The sequence below is a fragment of the Lipotes vexillifer genome, unplaced genomic scaffold (genome assembly GCF_000442215.2).
Source record: "Lipotes vexillifer unplaced genomic scaffold, Lipotes_vexillifer_v1.1 scaffold427, whole genome shotgun sequence".
Classification (NCBI taxonomy): domain Eukaryota; kingdom Metazoa; phylum Chordata; class Mammalia; order Artiodactyla; family Lipotidae; genus Lipotes; species Lipotes vexillifer.
In genome coordinates, this window is record NW_006790467.1 from 275,234 (window position 1) to 297,568 (window position 22,335).

The 22,335-nt window shown below is 36.6% G+C and overlaps 1 protein-coding gene across 1 annotated transcript in view; it reads right to left on the reverse strand.

The window, feature by feature from the left end:
* The window catches only part of SEMA3A (semaphorin 3A), a 231,644-nt gene that overhangs the window by 137,282 nt on the left and 72,027 nt on the right, over positions 1–22,335 (reverse strand). Inside the window, exon 4 of the mRNA XM_007463740.1 lies at positions 16,775–16,894. Within this exon, the coding sequence (XP_007463802.1) occupies positions 16,775–16,894 (120 nt within the window). The remainder of the gene's footprint in view (positions 1–16,774; positions 16,895–22,335) is intronic.

Sequence of the window (22,335 nt, forward strand, 5' to 3'; positions counted from 1 at the left end):
TCCCTACACTGCCAGGAAAAGCTGCTGCTGAACATTACATTGCTAATTATATTTATTGCTTCCTCTGTGTTAGTCTTCAGGACAGAAATGTAGACGTCAACATAAACGTTACGTTACATTACAAGTGACAGCACTCACAGAATCTTAAGTGTCATACTTGATTCACAACACTGAAATCTGCCAAGAATTTCTATTATTTTAAACAAAGGGCCCAAAATAAAAAGTAATAGGTATGTTATTATTATCATTACTATTATTATGCAATAAATTCCACTGTTAGCTCAACCTATTTTAACAAAATGGATTTGGAGGCATATTGCTTCAATCCTTTCTTCTCTTAGGCCCCCTTCCCTCCTATAAGTTTAGTCATGTGTATCCTTCATTTACTTCTTTTCTGACTTGCTACATAAGGGCCCTGACAGCAGAATAACTTTCAACTGCAGATCAAACGTTACCGTGAAAATTTTACTTAAATCTGTTCTCTGCTTAGGGTCTTATGCATATCAGAGATAAAACAATTATACCAATGACAAAAAAAAACCCAAAAGTGCTAAAATTTCAGCATACTTATATGTTCATCAATATGGATTATTCCTGACATGAAAATGGTGATATATGTCAAATTTATAAAATGGCTTGTATTAAAATATGGAGTACCCACATTTTAAAAAAGGGACTATTTGGTGTTATTCAAGGGTTCAAACTGTCTGGGGATCTTTGTTTCAGGTCCTCATTCTGATCTACACCCTGTGGCTTTTTGCACAAAAGAATCACAATTGTTAATCACAATTAACCCTTGAGAGATGAAGAAATGACCCTTAGCAGTTCAGAGTTTATAAGGTGAATCCTTCCTGCAAATATATATCCTATTTCAGATAAATTTCTCTAATCCCTATTATAGGACTTAACACAATATATGCATCTATTTATTTGTCTGCCCTTTCACCTGTGCTGCTATGAGAGCATATATAATAGTAGCATTATCTACAATACAAGAGAAGTGATAGAAACTTGCTCTAAGGAAGTGATGCTTGAGTTGGGAATCAGAAGGATGAGAATGATTTATTAAAGCAAATATCCAAGGGATCCAAGGAAGAGGCACAATAAGTGAAAAGACCTAAAAGAAAAGAGACAGGGAATTAAAGGAACCAGGAAAAGAAAAGGAACTCCAGAATGTTAGTAGAGGGTAAGGGGATAAAGGTCGAGAAAAGGATTCTGAGATAGAAAGGACCAAAACCAAAAAGTAGATTTTCCTAGTTGCTATCTTTAAACAGAGGTGGTGGGCTACTGTTTGCTTCCTGAGAAAATTGCTCTGGCTTCAGTGTGATAACCTGATTGGACAGGCCAAGTGGTGAGCAGCAGGGAGGGGGCAGGATCTGAGTTAACAGCATTGTTTCACCAAGTGGAACTGTAGTCATGGTGACCTTTACACAACTTGTCTAGTGTCCAGCAGAAGAGTCCACTTAGTCTACTACATACAGGCATGATCGTAGAGGCAAATATCTTTCTTTTCATATTTCCTAAATACTTTCTCACCCATCTAAGATCATGGCTTCTTGTCATTTTTGCCCATGATTCACTTTCCCTAACCTCAAACATGGCTTCCTTCCCTGAACTTAAATATGTACATTTTCAATAGTTTTCTTTTTACTTTATTATTATTTTAAAGAAACTACGGCCAGTTCAAGCTTAAGGCTCTTATGTCATTATTTTTCAAAGTTAAGGCTCTGATGTCATTATTTTTAGCTGCTCATATTTCAGAATATTCTTATGCATATAATGATGGGTGTGCCCAGGAGAGAATGTCACATAGGTACATGTTATCTACCAGACATAAGGTTTGGAACGGCTGGTGTAACAGTCAGAATCCTAGAAAATAATAAATCACATGATAGCAGAATCTATACTTATAACAGCATATGATGCCAATCATAAAAAAGAAAAACCATCACCACCACCCTTTGGGATACAAAAACTCACAAGCCTGAAAGTCGCCCAAATTTATAAAGTACTGATAAAATATTTTTGCTTTGGATAGTTGCAAGTTGAATGATGGACAACACCTAGGCAAATTCTATCCCTGTAGAATTGATCCATTTCAAAACACCTACTTTTCCCACAACTTCCTTAAGTTAAAGGAAAAATAGACTAAAATTTATATTTACAATAAATGTTCAGGCAGTTTAAACTGACTTACATTCCTTATATTACACCTTCACATTTCTGTCTAAGATGTTGTCATCACTATGTTTATAAACATACACATATATATAATATGTAATATATAGTTTTATATATAAAAGTTATATACATATGTAATATATATATATTTTTCCTATTGAAAACATTTGTAGAGAACTCACTACAGGAATTATAAATATTTTACATATAAATCAAACTGCAATTATTTTAATATCTTTTTTCTAAATCAGACTTTCTTTGGATCTATTGAAGTCTATGACTATAAATTTGTTTCTGCATTCTTTTTCTTTTCTCATGCTCTATGTCAACACTCAGCTGGTCTCCACCCTGTTCATTAAAACCTTTTTCTAACAGACACTGTTTTCCCCCTTTTACTCTTTCATGTCATCCAGGAGAGATCAAAGAGTTTAGTCGTTCTTGTCCATTGTATGCAGAGGTGTGTGGGTGAAATTTTGCATGATTCTGGTGTTCACAGTGTTCAGGTTGCCTTCCTAATGTTTCAATTATTTTCTTTGATAATATTTGATATATGTTGACTGTTTCAACTAATAGAAATCATCTTTAATCTAGCTACCTTAAATGAGAATAAAGGAAAATAGTATAAAGTATTGAAACAACATTCAAATTTTGTCTATTTTGAAGAAACAACTGACTTATTTTGAATAAGGAAAAGAAATTTTGTAAAAGAAATCATACAATTTTTCCCTGACATTACATTATATAGTTTATAATCAGACCATGAATGCATGGAGAAATAAAGTAAAACTATATTTTAAAAGTAATTATCTAATGTTATTTACTTATTCACTTTATTTTAATAAAAACTTATAAACAGCTTGATGTAAATGAAAAATTGTGCCTTTCACGTCCTTTTCCATGTTTGATAGTGAGAGTGAAGGCAATGTAGTGCAATGGAAAGAACTCTGAATTGGCTGTCAGGAGAGCTGAGTTTAAGTTCAGCTTTTACCACTAAGTAGCCATTGGATTTGAGAATACTATTTAAGCAATCTGAGTTTAAATTTCCTATATTATGAAATGAAGGACAGGAATTAGAGGAGCTATGCAGTAACTGTAAGATACAGTATTTTATAAACATATATTTTTAAGCAAAAATTCATGGAAATTGTGGTCAGATGTTAACTCTGGACACATCATTTTTTAAAAAGATATCAAAAAAAAAGTAAGATATCAGATATTGCTGAGCTTTCTGCTTAGGATGGTACTGGGCTTCAGTAGACTTGTGCATATCGAATTTTCCAACTTAATTTTTAGTACTAAAATCTTCCAGATCAAAATATTTTTCTTAGCAGCACAGTTGAAAAGTACTTTTCACTTCTTTCTTAGGAGCTTATTAAAATTTTCAGACTCTTGAGTAGTATAAGGTAGAAAAGTGAATGGGATTACATTTTTGTCATCCATGTGGCAAACACATCATTTCATTTTGTTTTTTCATTTTACCTGAAGTTGATTTTAATCAAGAGACTGGAGGGCTTCTCTGGTGGCACAGTGGTTGAGAATCCACCTGCCAATATAGGGAACATGGGTTCGAGCCCTGGTCCAGGAAGATCCCACACGCTGTGGAGCAACAAAGCCCGTACACCACAACTACTGAGCCTGCTCTCTAGAGCCTGCTCTCTAGAGCCTGCGAGCCACAACTACTGAAGCCTGCATGCCTAGAGCCTGTGCTCTGCAACAGAAGAAGCCACGGCAATGAGAAGCCTGCACACTGCAATGAGAAGCCTGCACACCGTAGCAAAGAGTATCCCCTGCTCTCTGCAACTAGAGAAAAGCCCACGTGTAGAAATGAACACCCAACGCAGCCAAAAATAAATAAATAAAACAAATAAATTTATTTTAAAAAAAAGAGATTGGAAACTATTGATCGCCTCTGATGAATTTATGAACAAAGGGGAGTCAATTCACATCTAGTTTTCTGGTCGTTTGCATGGTAAAAATGGAAATATTTTGCTTATCAATGGCATAATATTTTCCTATTCCTCTGTCAGATAAGTTATTACACCTTATTCTAGAAAAAAATTCATATATGTCTAAGAGACTGTGCAATCTTAGCATGAACGTTTAAAAATTCCATACTGTTGTTAGGAAAAATCTGCAAAAATTTGCAAAAATCTGACGTAGTGTTAAGGTAGTACCTAGAGTTAAGGTAGTACCTAGGACGGCTATCTAGCATGACATAATACAGAGAATAGGTGTTCCTCCCTGCAAATCTTCCATTTGCCTCTGAGATTTAGGCCAGCAAAGGGCAAGTCAATATGGGACACTAAACATCTATCCTTTCCAGGTTAATTTAAATATGTAGTACAACAGCTATTAAATGCCAACAAAATAAAATCAAAAGAAGAAAAGTTTGCCAGGATAAAAGCACTTAAAAGGAGCATGTATACAAAACCCCATTTGCAACACTAGAAATATCCAGACTCTTAGCCTTCTGTATAAAGCTTTGTAGTAATCTCAAGTGAAGTAACTTGTTAAAACAGAAGCTAGTCTTGTAGTTCTTCATCATCACCTACTTTTTAAAGTATATATATCCATAATGCATATTAGATAGGTATTTATTTACCACAAGAGAAATCCTGAGGTATAAAAATGTTGAGGAGACCAGTGTAATGTCATTTCAGTGGCAGCAAAAGTCACACAATGAATTAGTGACAGACCGGTGGATTGATTTTAGATCCCATTTGACTCCCTTTTTAACCACTCAGCAATTCCTGAGATTGCTTTCAGTGGCCAGAGATGCACAATCGAATTAAAACGGCAGACAGGAAAAATAAAATGAAATAAAAATGGAAAGTAGTCATTCTATGTGGTTTGATTTCTGACAATTTGAAACAATATAATTCCTGCATGTAAACATACAAATCTCAACACTGTACTCAGGTACTAACATCTAACTTTCTATCATTTCTATAGGAATGGATTGAAATTACTAAAGTATCTGAGTAAAACAGACAAAGATAGAAATAATGTGTTAAGTGAAAGTTGAAAGCCTATGTCATTCAATTTTTGAGGCAATGATTAAAAGATGTCCTTTCACATAAAAATATATTTTTCCAAATACATTTATTCTAGCTGGAAACTCTAAAGACTCACAAGTACAAAATTAATTTTGAGTAAAAATGTAGCTTTTTAAAAAAATATGTTAATATTTCAATATCTTCACAGGCAGAGATAGCTTGATAAGGCCCATTTACATTAAGGAAAATGAAATAAAGACTATACCAATTTTCTGTTATTTGATCATTTGTGTGCCATGTAAAATTAAGTATTTTCTGCTTATCAGATCATCTAAAATTCCATGTATAGTAATATCCAGATTCTTCTGTGTTCTTGAAATATTTATTACGTGATCAAAATATTGAGAAATAGTAAAAGGGCATGTTTCATTGCTAAACTTACTTTGAATGAGAATTGAGAAACATTAATTTTTAAAATATTTTAAGGAATAAGGGGCTTTCCTGGTGGTGCAGTGGTTGAGAATCTGCCTGCTAATGCTGGGGACACGGGTTCGAGCCCCAGTTTGGGAGGATCCCACATGCCACAGATCAACTAGGCCCGTGAGCCACAACTACTGAGCCTGTGCGTCTGGAGCCTGTGCTCTGCAATAAGAGAGGCCGCGATAGTGAGAGGCCCACGCACCGCGATGTAGAGTGGCCCCCGCTTGCCACAACCAGAGAAAGCCCTCGCACAGAAACGAAGACCCAACACAGCAAAAAATAAATAAATTAATAAACTCCTACCCCCAACATCTAAAAAAATATATATATATTTTAAGAAATCTATTTCAAATCTGTTTCTGTATATTAATGCTACAGATTCTGGTTATCCCCTTTGCGTAAAAAAGAATCACAACTCTTGGGCTTCCCTGGTGGCACAATGCTTAAGATTCCACCAGACAAAGCAGGGGGCATGGGTTCAAGCCCTGGTCCGGGAAGATCCCACATGCTGCAGAGCAACTAAGCCCATGTGCCACAACTACTGAGCTTGCACTCCAGAGCCCGCGAGTCACAACTACTGAAGCCCGTGTGCCTAGAGCCCATGCTCCACAACAAGAGAAGCCACCGCAGTGAGAAGCCCGTGCACCACAACGAAGAGTAGCCCCCGCTCGCCACAGCTAGAGAAAGTCCGCGCACAGCAACAAAGACCCAATGCAGCCAAAACTAAATAAAAATTTTTTAAAAAAATTTAAAAGCTAAAGAAAGCAAGAAGCAAATACATATTTTGAGTCAAGTAAAATCCATTCTAAAATAGTAAATACGTGGATAATGCTGTACTTTCACAATTTCTAAAGCTAACTCATTACTTCAGCATTTGCAAAGGCTTAAGAATTTCATGGGGAGAATACATCTTTTTTTCAAAGCACCCATAAAAGTTGAAAGTAGACATGGGAAATCTGTCTTGCATTTGTAAAAAAAAAAAAGTGATTCCAAACTGCAGAAGAGCTCATGTGAATTTCACAGAGGAGTGACAACAGGTGATAATGAATCTTAAGCCCATAGCCTAAGTGGTCCAGAGGGATCTCAAGAGAAATTTACATCTCAAGTCTGTTATTCTTCCTATGCAATCCCAGTATTTCTCTCCCTTTTAATACAGTTCTTTCCTAAACACCAAACCTTTATTTCTTTTTAGTCTCTCCCTGCCTTTCCTTTCTCTCTTTTAAAAGTTTTAACAGTTTCCTTTCTTTTTTGACTGACCCTTCCCTTCACTTTCCAGTGAAAGAAACCTTAACTGCCAGGATATGAAACAGAAGTTTTCTCAGTAAATTTACTTTAAATTCAGGTTGTTTTTCCCTGTGTGTGACCCACATTGATTTTCCCTCCTGACAGACCGTGGAGCTTGATTGCAAAGAGATTTTCACCATGCTTCTAGAGAAAAACCCTGCAGGAAATATATCTGTTACTTCCTTACTACTGGTCTATTTGGCGGAAGTAAGAGTAACCTAATTCAAAAAGATGGTTAATATAAAATCGACATTTTTCTTTTTTAGGACAGCCCGGAGACATCTACCCCTCATCCGTCCGTCTCTGTGTGCTGTAGCAGCTGGGCCACCTGAAATGGTGGAACAGCAGACGGCCACATGCCATTCTCTCTTCTAGGTTTTTAATTAGTAAATTTGATATTTTAGAGCCGTTTTAGAATCACAGAAAGCTTGAGGAGAGAGTAGAGAGACTTCCCATACACCCCTGCCTTCAGACACACGCAACGTCCCCATCGGCAACACCTCTCACCAGATGCACATTTGTTACAAGTGATGGACCTACACGGGCACATCACCATCACCCAAATCCATAGTTTACATTGGGGTTCACTCTTGGTGGTGTCCATTCTATGAGTTTGGACAAATGGCTAGTGACGTGCATCCACCATTACGGTATCATACAGAGTATTTTCACTGCCCTAAAAATCCTCTGTGTTCCACCTAACCATCCCTCCCCTTCCCAAAACCTGGCTACCACTGATCTTTTTACTGTCTCCATAGTATATTGTTTTCCTCCAGAATGTCACACATTTGGAATCATAATGCATGTAGCTTTTTTCAGACTGGCTTCTTTCACTTCATAATATTCATCTGAGGTTCCCCCATGTCTTTTCATGCCTTTGCAGCTCATTTCTTTCTAGTGCTGAATAGTAGTTTATTGTCCCCATTCCTTCTGTAACAGGTCTCTCACTATCTGCAACCTATTCCTGTCTGCCAGACTCCTGTGGCTTAGTGGGAACCAAGAATAGCTCCACTTGTACAAGACCTTTCACCTCAAATAGTGGTAGTCAGAGCAAACTTCTATTAGTAGGTTTTCGTTCTCTTTTGTAAATGGAACCCTTGGAGAGAAATTAAAGACAATCTTTTCTATCAGAAAGCAGTATCCACTTGCATTATGTCACGCCGTCCACAACTGAACCCCCCTGGCAAGTAGATAAGATGCTCACAATTACCAAGGCAGGTGGGGGACTTGCTCAGGTGACATAACTGGTTAGTGGCAACTGGGGGGGGGGGGCGGAGCCCAGGTATTCACATGCCATGGGGCTTCCCCCCCCCAAACACTTCCTCTCTGACTCCCCCTCTTCTGCACCATTTTGGCTCTTACAAGGGTCTTTAGAAGAGTTTGTGAGAGCAATGATACAGACCACTGAGCTCTCTGGGCTCATGGAGCCTCTGCATGTCTGTGATGCTGCAGGGAGTTTTGTTAAGAAGAGGTGCTCTTTTCTTTTTCTTTGTTTTCTAGGTTTCCTTTGGATTTCAATTCTCCAATATATTCCCACTCCACTAGAGAAAAGCTAGAGGGGTGTGTGTACTTAGGGCAGCCCATACAAAGCACAAGTAGGCTTGGGGCTTCTTAAACCTTAGGGACACAAGATGTCACTCATCAATTCTAGAGGAAAATATATCTCAGTATCTGACTAGCGATATCTATCAATTTGCAATTTTTACAAAATCATTGTGTCCCCTGCATCGGCAGGCGGACTCTCAACCACTGCACCACCAGGGAAGCCCAGAATTAGTGATTTTAACCCTTCTCTCACTCTGTACCGGGCTGGTACTTCCTTTTAAAGGAGCAGGTTCTCCACTCAGACATAAACCTAAGAATAGCATGATTGCCTCAGGCCCATTATAAAATACCTACGAAACCCTTAATTTTTCATCAGTACAGTGAGGATGTGAAGAGTGCCTACCTCATCAGATTTTGTGAACACTGAGTAAGGTAATACATTCAAAGCAGCCAGTAGAGAGCGTAATTACTGCTAAGTAAATACTAGTTGTTTGGAGTATAGTTGTTATTATTACTGATGTTTCACCATGTTGAAGTTACATATTTACGTATATGTTAAACCTTTGAGGGCAGACATTTTTGTTTATGTTCCTCACCATTACTGTTAGAACCTTGCTTAGGAAAAATGTTTCTTATATTTTTATTAAAGTCAATTTTATCTCTATTGAATATAAATTGCTTCTGAATACAAATTGCTTCCAAGATCACTTGGGCATTGATTGTAGCAGTTGAACAGAATTGTAGCTACAAAGCTGAAGAGCCCTACATATAAATGTTAAGCCTCCATTATCTCCTAGTATTCCCCCAAATCTATTTAATAAATAAAACCTTTATTCCAGAACTTCTGGTTTTCTCATTATGTCTTTCCTTTTCACTTCAGTGCTATGCTCATCACCTCACGCTGATTCACAGCACCAGCCTTTGCTCTTTCTATTTCCTCAGCTCGCATCACGTCCAAATTGACTACATGAAGCAGCTGAGAGCCATGAGGAACCTAGACCAGAGGCCATTACACTAGAGCAAGGGGAGTGTCCTCAGATGTGAAAAACAGGTGACACTATCTGCTTAAAAGCTACCACAAGGTATCTTCTTAGTGTGCCACCAGTTACCTTACATAGCATATTTTCTAATAGTAACTAAATTTATAAAATTATAAAGCTAAATATAGGTTCTTCCTGATTAAAATTAAGTACCAACAGAACTAGAAAGCAAATACAATTGAAATTAGCAATAGCAAAGCAATGGGACAATAATATCTTTGTGTATCTTGAAAAGTAAATACCTTCTTACAATATGAACATGGTTCTAGTGACCAGAAGCTAGTCTTTGAAGCTAGCAGTTCTACCTTCCTTTGTGCTCTGGGGTAATTTACTTTTCTCTTTTTGAACCACAGCAAGATCTTCCTTCACAAAGCCCACTCTGACCCCATTTTGGCCTTTACTTGGCAGGAAGACAGTGTTTGCATAACAACTCAACCTTTGTTTCCTTCTTATTAGCCCAAGAATATTAAAGGTATATCCTTGGCACTCACATGCTTATAAGCCTTAAGCAAACGAGAGCACTAAAATCTTAAGATTTTACATGATTATGAGGCAGTTATCCAAATAATTTAGAATGGACTTGTATCATTTCCTCAGGTTATCATCAAAGTGAACAATCATGATTTAAAACAAATCTACAAGATAGCTTGCTGAGGCCTATTTGAAACACACTCCAAGAGGAGGTAAACATATTCTGATTTGTGGAAATTCAGTCTAAATTTATCTTGGTATTTTCCCCAAGTTTCAAATATATTAAATTAATGCCTTCCTTCTCACCTATATATCCAAGCTGTACTTCCACTACCTTAAACTTTGGTTCCAAATGAAGTAATTTAGGCAAGAAGACAAAGAGATAAAGGAAGAAAAACAGAACTAGAGTTCAAGGGCAAAGAAAGGGTCATGAAGAGGAAGAACAAAAGAGATGAAAACAGCCCAAACAGGTGAGCAGGCAATGGGGTTTAGCACTACTCTTTGTGTTTTTTGAAAAATATAATATTGATAACAAATTACAGGTTTTATAAACAGAAACTTCCTTTTAAAATAGATTATACAGGGAATGAGTGCAAAGCAATCAATCAAAAAGGGCACAGTAAGAGAAAGATTTAAGTTGGAGTACACACCTCCAGTGACAGATTAGCTCCAAGAAATATAAAGTCTTCGATCCAAACTACCTACTAGTAGTTATGAAGAAAAGAAAAATATATATTGGTCAATGTGCTGTTTATGATTTAGTCCTTATGTCTGTATTGATTGTGAATGAAGATGTCACTGAGAAATTGAGTACTACGGATAACATAGTCTTTTAATAAGTAATTGATAATGACATCACGGCACCAATACGGCCTTAAGAAAACTGTTTAATTTTATTCAAATTCTTTTTCTGGCACTAGGTGAACCAGATCTGACAAAACATGAAACTAAATACTCTGCAAGTTAAGAACTGAATGCTAACATTTCTATTTTTTCTGTCATTGTTCTTAGGAATAAAAAGTGATGAAATACTATGAGGGGGGAAAAAAGAAAACATTTTACAATTGAGCCAAATAAGTGTAGAGGGTAAAAGTGTATTAATCTCATAACTATGGTGTTTTCATACCCTATATTTAGAGCAAACCAGTCAAAATATAAAATGGTGATTTGAAATCTTTTAAATAGGGTATAGGAGATGCTGGTTTGGATTTTTGGTTCTCTCTCTCTCTCTCTTTCACCATTTGTGATTTTTTTTTTTTCCTAAACTTGTTTCTAATCATAACTTAGGTCTCCCTACTACCTCACTTGGACACTAGTTCTGCTGATTTTGAGAAACAGCCTCACTGATAATATCTAGAGTTTAGAATGTGAATAGCTCACAAGAAATACACTGCTGAGCTGTTAAGGTCACAGAATTTATGAACTGTGATTCTTTTTCTCAAATACAAACAGCAAAGCATTTTAAAATTTCATCTGCAATATAAACGGTGGTATTGTTTACTCAGCATGGTAACTTGTATGGTCCACCTTCCAACATGATTCAAGTATCGAAAGATTAGGGAAGAAAAACCTGGAAACCATAATGGTCTTGCTCTAACCACGCTTGGCTCAGTTTGAGAGTGCAAATGAGGGACACACTGCCTCTGGTGGAAATGATGAAGCCGAGAAGAAATCACCAAGGAATCCTGACTTTTCCCACCTAACCTACTAACATAAGTGGGAAAAGTCAGACTCCAAGACATGATCTAAGAAAGATGGAATGATGTAACCAACCCCAAAACAACGCCTCATTGCTTTACCAAGATATCTAAATTTCTGAGCTTTAGCATTTCCTCTTAGAAATAAACTTGTACTCTATTGGACTCAATGACATAACACACTGAGAGAGATAACTCAATTAGAAAAAGCTAGATTAGATGTATAAATTAGTCGAGAGAGCACTAGCTACCACTTAAGTAGTATTTGGACCTGGAGACTGTTACTAAGAGCATGTGATTCAAAGTTTTACATAAAAGCAAACTCTTATTCTTGGTGGAAGAGAAGAACCAGACAAAACATTTCATTTTACATCTTGATATATTAGTTGTCATGGTAGAAATGACCTTAGAGATAGCCATTAAGCTTCATTGCATTTCTTAATGTCCCTTTGGTTCTATCATAAATTGAGATCATGACATTATGAGAGTATTTATAGAGTTAATATTTTCCAGCTCTCATCTGGGTCCATCTTTCTTTAGATTTCCTTCCCAGTACAAGGAGGAGGCCCGTTTAGAATTTGAGAAAACATCCAGACACTTCTTCGAAAAGCTATACTCCTCCTAAATTCATACATTTTTTTTTATTAACAGATGTAAATTTGAAAGGGAAATACCATATACTATAAGCCTTTTGGGAATATTCTGTCTCGTAAGGATGACTTACACTTTTCATTTGAATGGCATGGATGCTGAAAGCTTAAACACAAAACTCATCTGTACTCTAGCTCTGAATCATTCCTTCCGCGAACTCTGCATGCATTTTAATAATAAACACACACATGCGTATGGAGCATGTGACCTCACTGGGAGTTATCTGCAATGTCAAGTACTACTGGAGGATAACCAAGAATTGACTGACACATCTTATAGAACTGGAGTTAATTAATAGGTCTACCAATTCCCAATTGTACTACAGGAAACACAAACACAAAATCTGCTTAATACAGCAATAAATGACATACCGTGTGTGGTCATAAGGCATTCACTATATAGCAAGAGTAGTTTTGGAATACAGTATTCAGGAGTTTAAATATTGCTATTAAAATGCTAGAAGAGCAAAATTGGGTCTATTTTCATAATTAGAAGACTAAACAAGATTTTTTCTTTTTTTTTTTTTTGCAAACTGTTCATGATTATTTAAAAGGAATTGCTATATCCTCGTATAAGATCTGAAGCTATTAAATGATGAAGGAAGTCTTGCTTTGTTTCAAAAGTGATGTCTTCTGTGGCATCCAGCCATCTGGAATGGTAAGTCCATAATTTCTAACAATGAATTTCAACAATCTTGGGGACTCAATGTAAGACAAAGAGTTACTTTAAAGGAAGAGCACTGCAAAGAAAAAACTGGATGTTAAAATGTCCATGAATTCATGATAAAACCAAAAGCAAAATGTCCTTTTTTGTATGATAAAATTATTTGTAATATGTAAAGGCTGGACAGAAGTTTAAAAAGTAAACGATTTCACTATTTTATGTAGAATGGGGCAGGAACAGCAAAGTATACATGCTACTTTTCAACCAGAATATAGGAGAAAGATTTGTCTTGGTTCTTTCTGAAGATCCATCCTTATAAATAAAAGTTACTAAATTCAAACTTCATGAGACCTTATGAACTCTTATCCAATCCTGGCCTCAGTCCTGATTATTATTTTATTTCTTATTCTTCCAATCTTTCCATTACCAGCATTATTTTGCTAACGGCATGAAGCACATATTGTCTCTTTTTTCTCAACTTCAAAAACAGCATAACTGTTTAAATCCGAGTGTAGTATTTTTAGTACCAATATAGATCAATTTAAAGCAGATTGTCTCTTAAGGCAGCTTAAGCATTGAAAATTAAATTTTATGTTGTCTAGACAAGCCATCGTGATAATATCTTTTCCAGAATTTCCTAGATTGACTGTCTAGACTGCTCCAAATTCCCCCAGGTAATTGCATAATCATTTTCCCTCTGACCCCCTAAACAGTCTGGAACAGTATCTCCCCATGTATAGTTGCCATGCAAATCAAGATCACTGAGCTTCTGAAGGAGGACTTCGCTCAAAGGTTCTGAGTTTTAGGATTTCAGGAAAATACTTGTACATCAATATCCCACCTTAAGGAGATGGGAAGCTTTATTTATCTATTTCAGTGGAGGAAATGGCCTGCTCCATTTTCCTGGGTAAATGGCCTGGCTCCAGAAGCTGCACCTCTGCATTTTCCCACCCATCCATAAAGCAGCAATAAAGTAGTTGATGAGATGAGAAGGAAGGAACTATGCTAAAGAGCAACTTCAAAAAGAAAAAAACACAAAACAAAACTACATTTTGGGGAAAATGGTAAAAATACAGGAACAATATATGATATTTTAATTTAAACGGCCACCAAGATCATCTAAGCTTCAAATTTAAAAATGGAGGAAATTAAGCTAAGTACAGAATGACCTGGCAACAATGAGAGCCCAGTGCAGTAACATACAACCTCTGATGAATGAGGTACATTTAACAACAAGGTGATAATTATCACCATAAACCCTGAAACTGCTTTCAGCCTGAGATACACATTTCTATTTTTTTTTTTTTTTTTTTTTTTTTTTTTGCGGTACGCGGGCCTCTCACTGTTGTGGCCTCTCCCGTTGCGGAGCACAGGCTCCGGACGCGCAGGCCCAGCAGCCATGGCTCACGGGCCCAGCCGCTCCGCGGCATGTGGGATCCTCCCGGACCGGGGCACGAACCCGTGTCCCCTGCATCGGCAGGCGGACTCTCAACCACTGCGCCACCAGGGAAGGCCCCATTTCTATTTTTAAAATGATAATCCACGTTTTTTTTTTCAGTATCTACTACCTATTAGACAACATTAAACTCTTACAACAACTATATGAGGTGGAGACCATTCTCATGACCACTTTCTAGAGCAGAAACAAAGACACAAAGAAAGTTAGTAGCTTGCTCCTTATCAAGCATCCAGTACTGAATTGAGGTTGGACCAAAGCCCTGCAGTGTGAGGCCAGGTGACCTGCCTTTAACAATGATGGGATTAGAACTCCCTGAGTTTCTACAGCAAAAAATGTCAGTGGGTCATGCCCCGCTGGGAGGGTTGGAAGGCAGTTGGAGGTAATAAGTCAATTTCTCATTTAAAACATATGGACACTGAGAATCACAGAGATTTGTTTTGTTTTTACATATTATGAGACAGAGTCTCAGAGAGGTTAAGTAATTCTTCCAGTGTTCCACAGCTAGTAAGTTGCCGACCATGATCAGAAGTCAGATCTGTCCCTAAAGCCTATATCTTTTCCACCAACCTGTGCTTGGAGCTCAGCTGTCCGGACCCCACTGTCTTATACAGCATGATGCCTGGCAGATGTAAAAAGTGCAATACGACATGGGGAAAGTTCTCCAGAGCTGTCTCCAGTAAACAGAGAAGTGAGCCCCAATTTTAGGGTGCCTGACTATAGGAAAGAGCTGAGAAGGAAAGAAAGAGGGAGAGATTTATCCAGAAGTTACTGAAAAGTTAAGTATGTAAAGTGTCCAGGACCGCGTGCAGGAAATTATTCCTAATTTCATCAATATGAAACAAGTAATTTAGGTGGAACTGCCCTTCCTTAAAGTTAATTTTTACTTAAAACTCTTGGGTATGTCAGCAAGGACAGTATGCATACTTGTAAAGGAAGGAAGAAGGATGCAGTGGGAGAAGAGGCTGATGAGGGCAACTGTCTATGCCGATGAGACCTTGGTAAAGGGTTTTTTGATTGTTTGTTTGTTTGTTTTTTACGGTACGTGGGCCTCTCACTGTTGTGGCCTCTCCCGCTGCGGAGCATAGGCTCCGGACGCGCAGGCTCAGCGGCCATGGCTCACGGGCCCAGCCGCTCCGCGGCATGTGGGATCCTCCCAGACGGGGGCACGAACTTGCGTCCACTGCATCGGCAGGCGGACTCTCAACCACTGCGCCACCTGGGAAGCCCGGTAAAGGGTTTTTATCTTCCCAGGATCATCAGGAAAGTCATAATAATTGTGTTCAGTCTAGAAACCACATAGCCTCAAAGGTGTTTTCTTATACAAAGAAGGCACAACACAAACTGTTTTGATTTCTAAGTCTTTGGGTTGAAAGAACATATTTGTAACACTTTTGTACCCATTAAGAAAATATAGAGAAAGGCTCTAGAGTTTAAGTTATAAAGAAGTGGCTAACATGTAAATTATATTTTATCTTTAGGATTCTAGAAATATTCTGGGAACAAATTCTTTATCTGTTGAGTATTTCTGAATTCCAGTCTGAAAGAAAATTCTGTCACAAATGATTTTCTCACCACATGAACACTTTTGTTCTTCTTAGGATTTTGTGCCAAAAATTATAAAAGGGCTTATAATTTAAGGCTATTGATAAATCCAACTCATGGAACTGCTTTCCTACTAGTAACTTTTCCTTTAAATACATCTCTAATTGCAAGTTGTACTTAAATTTCCCTAACTTTAATTTCCTCACTAAAACATCTTGTGGGAGTAATAGACAAATAAACATTTTTTTTCCTTTTTTATACTGACAAAATAATAGCCCAAAATATAAAAGCAAAGCCTAGCTAAGCAAGAACATAAATGTGAGTAATTTAGGTCAAACATGAGATCAGATCATTGTGTACATGTATGGCATCCTTTCTTAATCCCTAGGCAGAAGAAAACAACTGCGGTGGCAGACACTTCTGGCTAAGGATGGAAATGGAGGGGAAAAGTTGGCAATATACAAATGAAGGAGAAAACAGTACACATTCAGCCTGCTGACATCTGCTGCACATGCAAAATGGATTGGACTCTGTAATCCACAGTGAAAGCAAATGCTTCCTTCCTTCCTCCTGTTCCACAGTTATTGTTGAGTGATGGTCTCATTCTTTTTGCATTCACAGATTAAAATTAATAACAGCATCTGAATTCGAAGTAGGTCCCAATGAATAGCAACTAGAAGCTAAATGAACTGAAGAAATTAGTAATGAAGCATTTGAATAGGAAGGGGTCATGGACAAACACCTTTTTTTAAAAGCCAGCTTTACCTCAGGATGATGTCCAATTTCAACGTAGGTGCAAACTGGATGAAAAGCCCCTGTTCCACAGGCATACAAGTGAGTCTGATTATAAGCCTTAAGCACCTTGATGAAATTAGCACATTCTTTCTGTAAAACAAAAGGAAAACCAGTGAGTTCTAGTGGTCAGCATGGCTGAAGTATCCTCTAGGGAGCTAGGCATGTTTGAACAGATTTCTTTTGTGTCCTTTCACATCATTTTTAGGGCTTAATATTCTATTGTTTGCTCACATTATTACATAAAATACAGAAGGTGTCTGCTTGCATTATTACATGAAATATAGAAGTTCTTATTTTTGGGGGGGGCAAAATATAATATTCTCTTTAATGTTTTTATTAAAACTATTTATAATTTATTTATACAAAAGTGGAATAAAGTTATAGATAACCGATTATCATATGTGACTTTTCTAGAAATGAGGGAAACAGCAAATTATATGGTTAATGAATTATTTAAATCATAACAATGGTGAAAATTTCAAAAGTCAGCTCTGAGTTTAATTTTGGAAAAGTAAATCAAAAATAAAAGGTAATACAACCTTCTATTAAATATGAATTTGAAACATCATTAGTAACTCATAATGATGGGTGATTGACTTTGAACTTCAGTAGTGCTTCTTACTAGTGAGCTTTATAGACCCTAAGAAGACAAAACCACCTTCTCTTGAAAAAGTCGTTTAACCCCCAAAGGCAATTTGGGTATAAGATGAGATAGAGAAGGTGTTAGAGTCTGGAATGTCTATAGGCTGAAGGGTCTTTATTAGAGTGGCTATAATTAATAAATATTTTCATGCAGTTCACGTACATCCTAAACCCATACGTGGATCCCCTGCCCAATGAGTCATGGATCCCCCAGTAAAAAACAGCTACTAAGAGGGAATTATAGTCATATCTTTTTATTATTTATAGAAGTTTAGACATTCCTGCCATTTTATTACCCAAATAAAATGTCACCTAAGAGATAAATGGACAGAGCTCTTTATATTTTTTCTATATACTCTATTATATCTATAGATCCTGTGAAAGAAAATGTAGTTCTACAAACAAATAGGAATCTTAGCCTTTTGTTCCTGTTAAGGAAAGATTTAGGGGAAAAAATCAGACAGTCAAAATATAAACTAGATAATTTTATTGCCAAAGAAATCCAGAGCAGAAAAGACATAATTTTTGCCAACTATTTTTAAATAGATGAGTCCATATCAATACTGTAAAAATAAAACAATGAAAAGAGAAATTCAAACTATCAAAATATTTTCAAATAAAATGTTATGGTCTATTAACCATACAGAAAATCTTAAAAATTAAATACATATAAGTAGAAAATATGAGTTTGTCATGGAATATACAATACCCATTTTTAATATCCAATTGAGTATTCATATGGTAAATAATAATTACATTGAAAATTGTTATTGATCATAGACTTTCTTATACACGTAGTTTTGTGTTTTTGCCTATTAAACATTTATAAATAAGAGCCAAATATGTAACTAAAAATGCAGATAAAGATCAAAAGCAGACTATAGTGCAAGTAATGCTGGCAAACATAACAGTGGATTGGGTTTGTTCTTGCGCCTCCAAGTGTGTAACACTCCCAAAGTCACTCTCTACAACATATGACTCTTCAAGTGAAAGCTCAGAATACATTTAGACTTATGTAGTCCGTTGGTGTTTATAACTGAGGTGTTACAATTATTTAAGTACATTTCCACATGACACTTGTATTCTGTGATTGTAGCTGATGATTTTGGTATTAACTTTATTGCCTCCATAAAATAAAGAGCAGACCAAATCTGAGAAGAATAATTGTTAAATTCAAATACTTGCTTTCCATCATCACTGATTTTTCTAGATGACATCTGAGGATGACCTATAAACATCATCCCAAAGGTGAATTAGATCTTTTTAAGGAAAAATATGAAACTTGCCAGTTACGACTCCTCATGCTCTCTTATTATATGCTGAGTAGTTGAGGGGAGTAACTAAAATACACATCTAATTTCTCCCACTGTTTTGCTACTTAGATCCTGAATCCTTCTTTTGTCTGGCAAGGCATAACATAGAAAATTAAGCACTGAAATCAACTGATTTTGCAACTTTCTAAGAAGAGAAATTTCCTAACTTAAAGAGTACATGCATCTTATCCATGTACCACTATGAACACGGTACATCTTAGACATAACCTTAGATAAGCTCAGATATAACCTAACTTCCAAGACTTTTAGTCACAAACTCCCCATTCTGTAGCAGTTTCTCCTCCTTCCCCAAGAGGATAGGGCATGGATTCTTGGGCAGAGGAAAGAGGCTGTGGACAGGGAAACATCTGATAAACTCATTTACAAATAAGACATTCATGAGTCTTACCCAAAGGGCTTAACCTTGTACTCTTAAGAAAATGCAGTCCTTTGGAAATAAGTCATTTTCAGGAAAATGTTTTATGGCACCTCTTTCTTTGAAACATGTAGGTGGTCACATACTCTGCTTTTACATAAAGACAGCTATCCATGACAGTGGACTCAATATTATAGCATTCAAGATTATAAACAACCAGTTCCAGCACCATATGTTGAAATTGAGAAACTGGATGTGCACACACATATTGGTAAGCAAACGAATATTCTAATAAAGAGTAGTGGCACACCCAGATGGATGTATTGTTCATTTTAGAAAAGAACAGGGTTTTAGTTTGCCCACAGTCATATCTATAAAGATATGCAGGCAATTTAAAACCCAATTTCTCTAATCTCATTACTAACACCTCAGGGCATCCTAGAAATTTGAGAACAGACCCTAGTTCTCTGCAATAAAGGAAAAAAAAGGAAGGAAATATTTCATGAGCACAGATACTTGTGCATACAAATGAAGGCTATGTCACTTCTGCAACTGTTACGAATTCTAAGATTATAGAATCTGTGGGTTCTTATCTCATAGATTGGGTAACTGATTAGCAATAATTATTGACTGAAAAATTCTCAGGATTCTTGAGAACTAGGGAACTGAGCCACACTGAATATCCTAATTTTATTTTGTTCTCTATTAACTGTCAAAGAAGCACCACTCTAATATGACAACTATTCCTCTACAGAGCTGCTGGAAAAAATCACAGGACTATAGTTGTGAAACCTGGCAAAGGGTTCTACTGAGAATGTTGATAAGGATTCTATCTGTCCTACAAAGCAGCTAGACCCAGCCTACTGGCCTGAGGCCTGGAATGATTTTCCCAGTGAACTTTCCCAGGTGGCAGCAGGTTGTACTGTCTCTGTGCCTGGGGGCTAGCTCAACATTATTTTGAAGTGAAGGTTGATGCAAATAGAATGGAGAGAAATTTCTGGGGTTTAGAGAGTATGTTAAGACACTTGAACTGAAACAAAGAAATTGAATGAAATACTTTCAAAATTGGTTTAAAATAGCTGCAAGAAAACTCATCAATAACAACTTAGGAAGAAACAGTGAATTAAAAGAACTGCACAGAGAAGAACCCAAAACTTGAAAGAGACATTGTGAGTAATGACTGTTCTTTAAATAGAAAACCTACATAAAAGAGTTATCAATCCCTGTCATTCATTTGCCTTCATTCTCCAGCGTGTTGCTGCCAAGGTTTTTGAGTGTTCCAAAACGGGATATTCATTTTATTTGGAAGCAGCCTGGACATTCCTCTTAAAAAAAAGGAAGCATGGCAGAAAAAGGAAACACACTTCACACATTTCTGCTCTAGGGAGACAGAAGAAGAGTGTTTCTGACCTTTTCTTGAACCGTGACGATTCTTAAAACTCAGAATGTAATGTACTTTTTGGCATTCAACTTCTGCACTGCTTTGCTCAGCACTGGTGGATTTACAACGTAATAAAGAGAATGTAATCAGTTCAAAATGAATTCATTTTTCAAACCTGGTCCTTTTTGGAATTTAAGTTGATACACACAGACAAGTTTAGCCACGAGTTGGCTTCCCGAGAGTCAGGCAACCATACTGACCTCTTATTTTACTGAAATGTACTCCAGAACAACAGCATTATAAATTGTTAGCTTAGCCTAGTAGTAAAAGTAAAGGCAGTTATAAACCAGCAAACCCAAGGCCACACATGAAGACCAATGATTTATCCCTAGTGACAAACCATTTACACTTATTTTTTAAGAGTTTCTAGTGCCTTCAGGTCAAATGTAGAGAGGAATTACACACAGAGATATTAGCCTGGAAAAATAACTTAGAAAGAAAATGTCTACCCCCAGAAAAGGATATAGAAGCCAAATGCACAGTGATTCAAAAACAAACATCACAAATATGCAGCACTGATTAGAGTGTGTTACAAAGACTTTTCCTGGACAGTTACAAAAATAAAGTCCATCCATCTGTCAAAACAACTGCTCCATGCATGAAAATTAAAACAGAATAGAGGTGTTTTTAACTAACTTCTGATAATTACACTTTCTATAAAAGAATGTAATTTACCTCCAATTCCAATTACCTCCTTGCCTGTTCTTAAATTATGGATGGAGCAGTGAAATTTTACTCTAAATAAAAGAAAAGAGGAGAGAAGGCTGTGAAGATGAACAATCTATATTTAAATATATTCAGTTCATGATTAAATCAAACAACTTGTTCTAGTTCAAATATAAATCAGCTCAACATTAATGGATATAGTACAACATTGCCTCAGGTCAGTGAACATTCATTTAAAAAGGAAAAATGTCTCTATCCCATCAGCAATTTATGTTGAAATATTTTAATGTATAATGTAGCAGCTGGGAAAGCAAAGGAAGCCTTTTCCTATCATGGTGGGTGGATACATTTCTGCATGAAAATCCATTAATAAGCTTAATTCCTGAAGTTTATCTGTTGACTTTCTTTTTCTCTGGTCAATTTATTTGGCAAGCTGGCTGAATGCGAGAATCTTCGTGCCAAAGCAGTAATCCGTGAGATTGTTCCCGTCAATCACTTCATCCCTCTCTGTATTTAAGCTGTTCCATGCTTACCTAGCAATAATGTTTTGTCTTTTTTTCTTTTAACACTGTGCTATTACAGCTGTGATCAGACCATCCATAATCATGTCTTCCTAATACCTCAGCATTCACTAAAGGATGTTAGAAATCTCTTCTTCAAAGAGGCATGTCTAATAGAACTAAGACTTAACTGTGTCCTATTTATAGTCTTAGCCATCTAATGTTGAATTTGTGACTTGGAACTTTTTAATATCCACCTGATGAAATAGTGAGTAGCCTGTTCTGTCCATCTGGGGAGACATTTTCCCCTTCCTTTTTAAGAAGAATGATGGCATAATCAAACCAATGGACCTTTCCACTTCAATGTTTTGTTTTGTTTTGATTTCAGAGAATTTTTTTTAAACATACTGATTCAACTAGGACAACAAAGATGGCATTACTTCATGGCTAGTTATTTAAGTATCTGAGTCTATTCATATTAACTGAACTATATCATCTTCAAATCCATGACAATTAGCAAAGGAATTCTAACTTGGTTTCAATGATGTGATAGACTAAATGAAGACTCCTGCCCAAGGATACCAAAACATTTT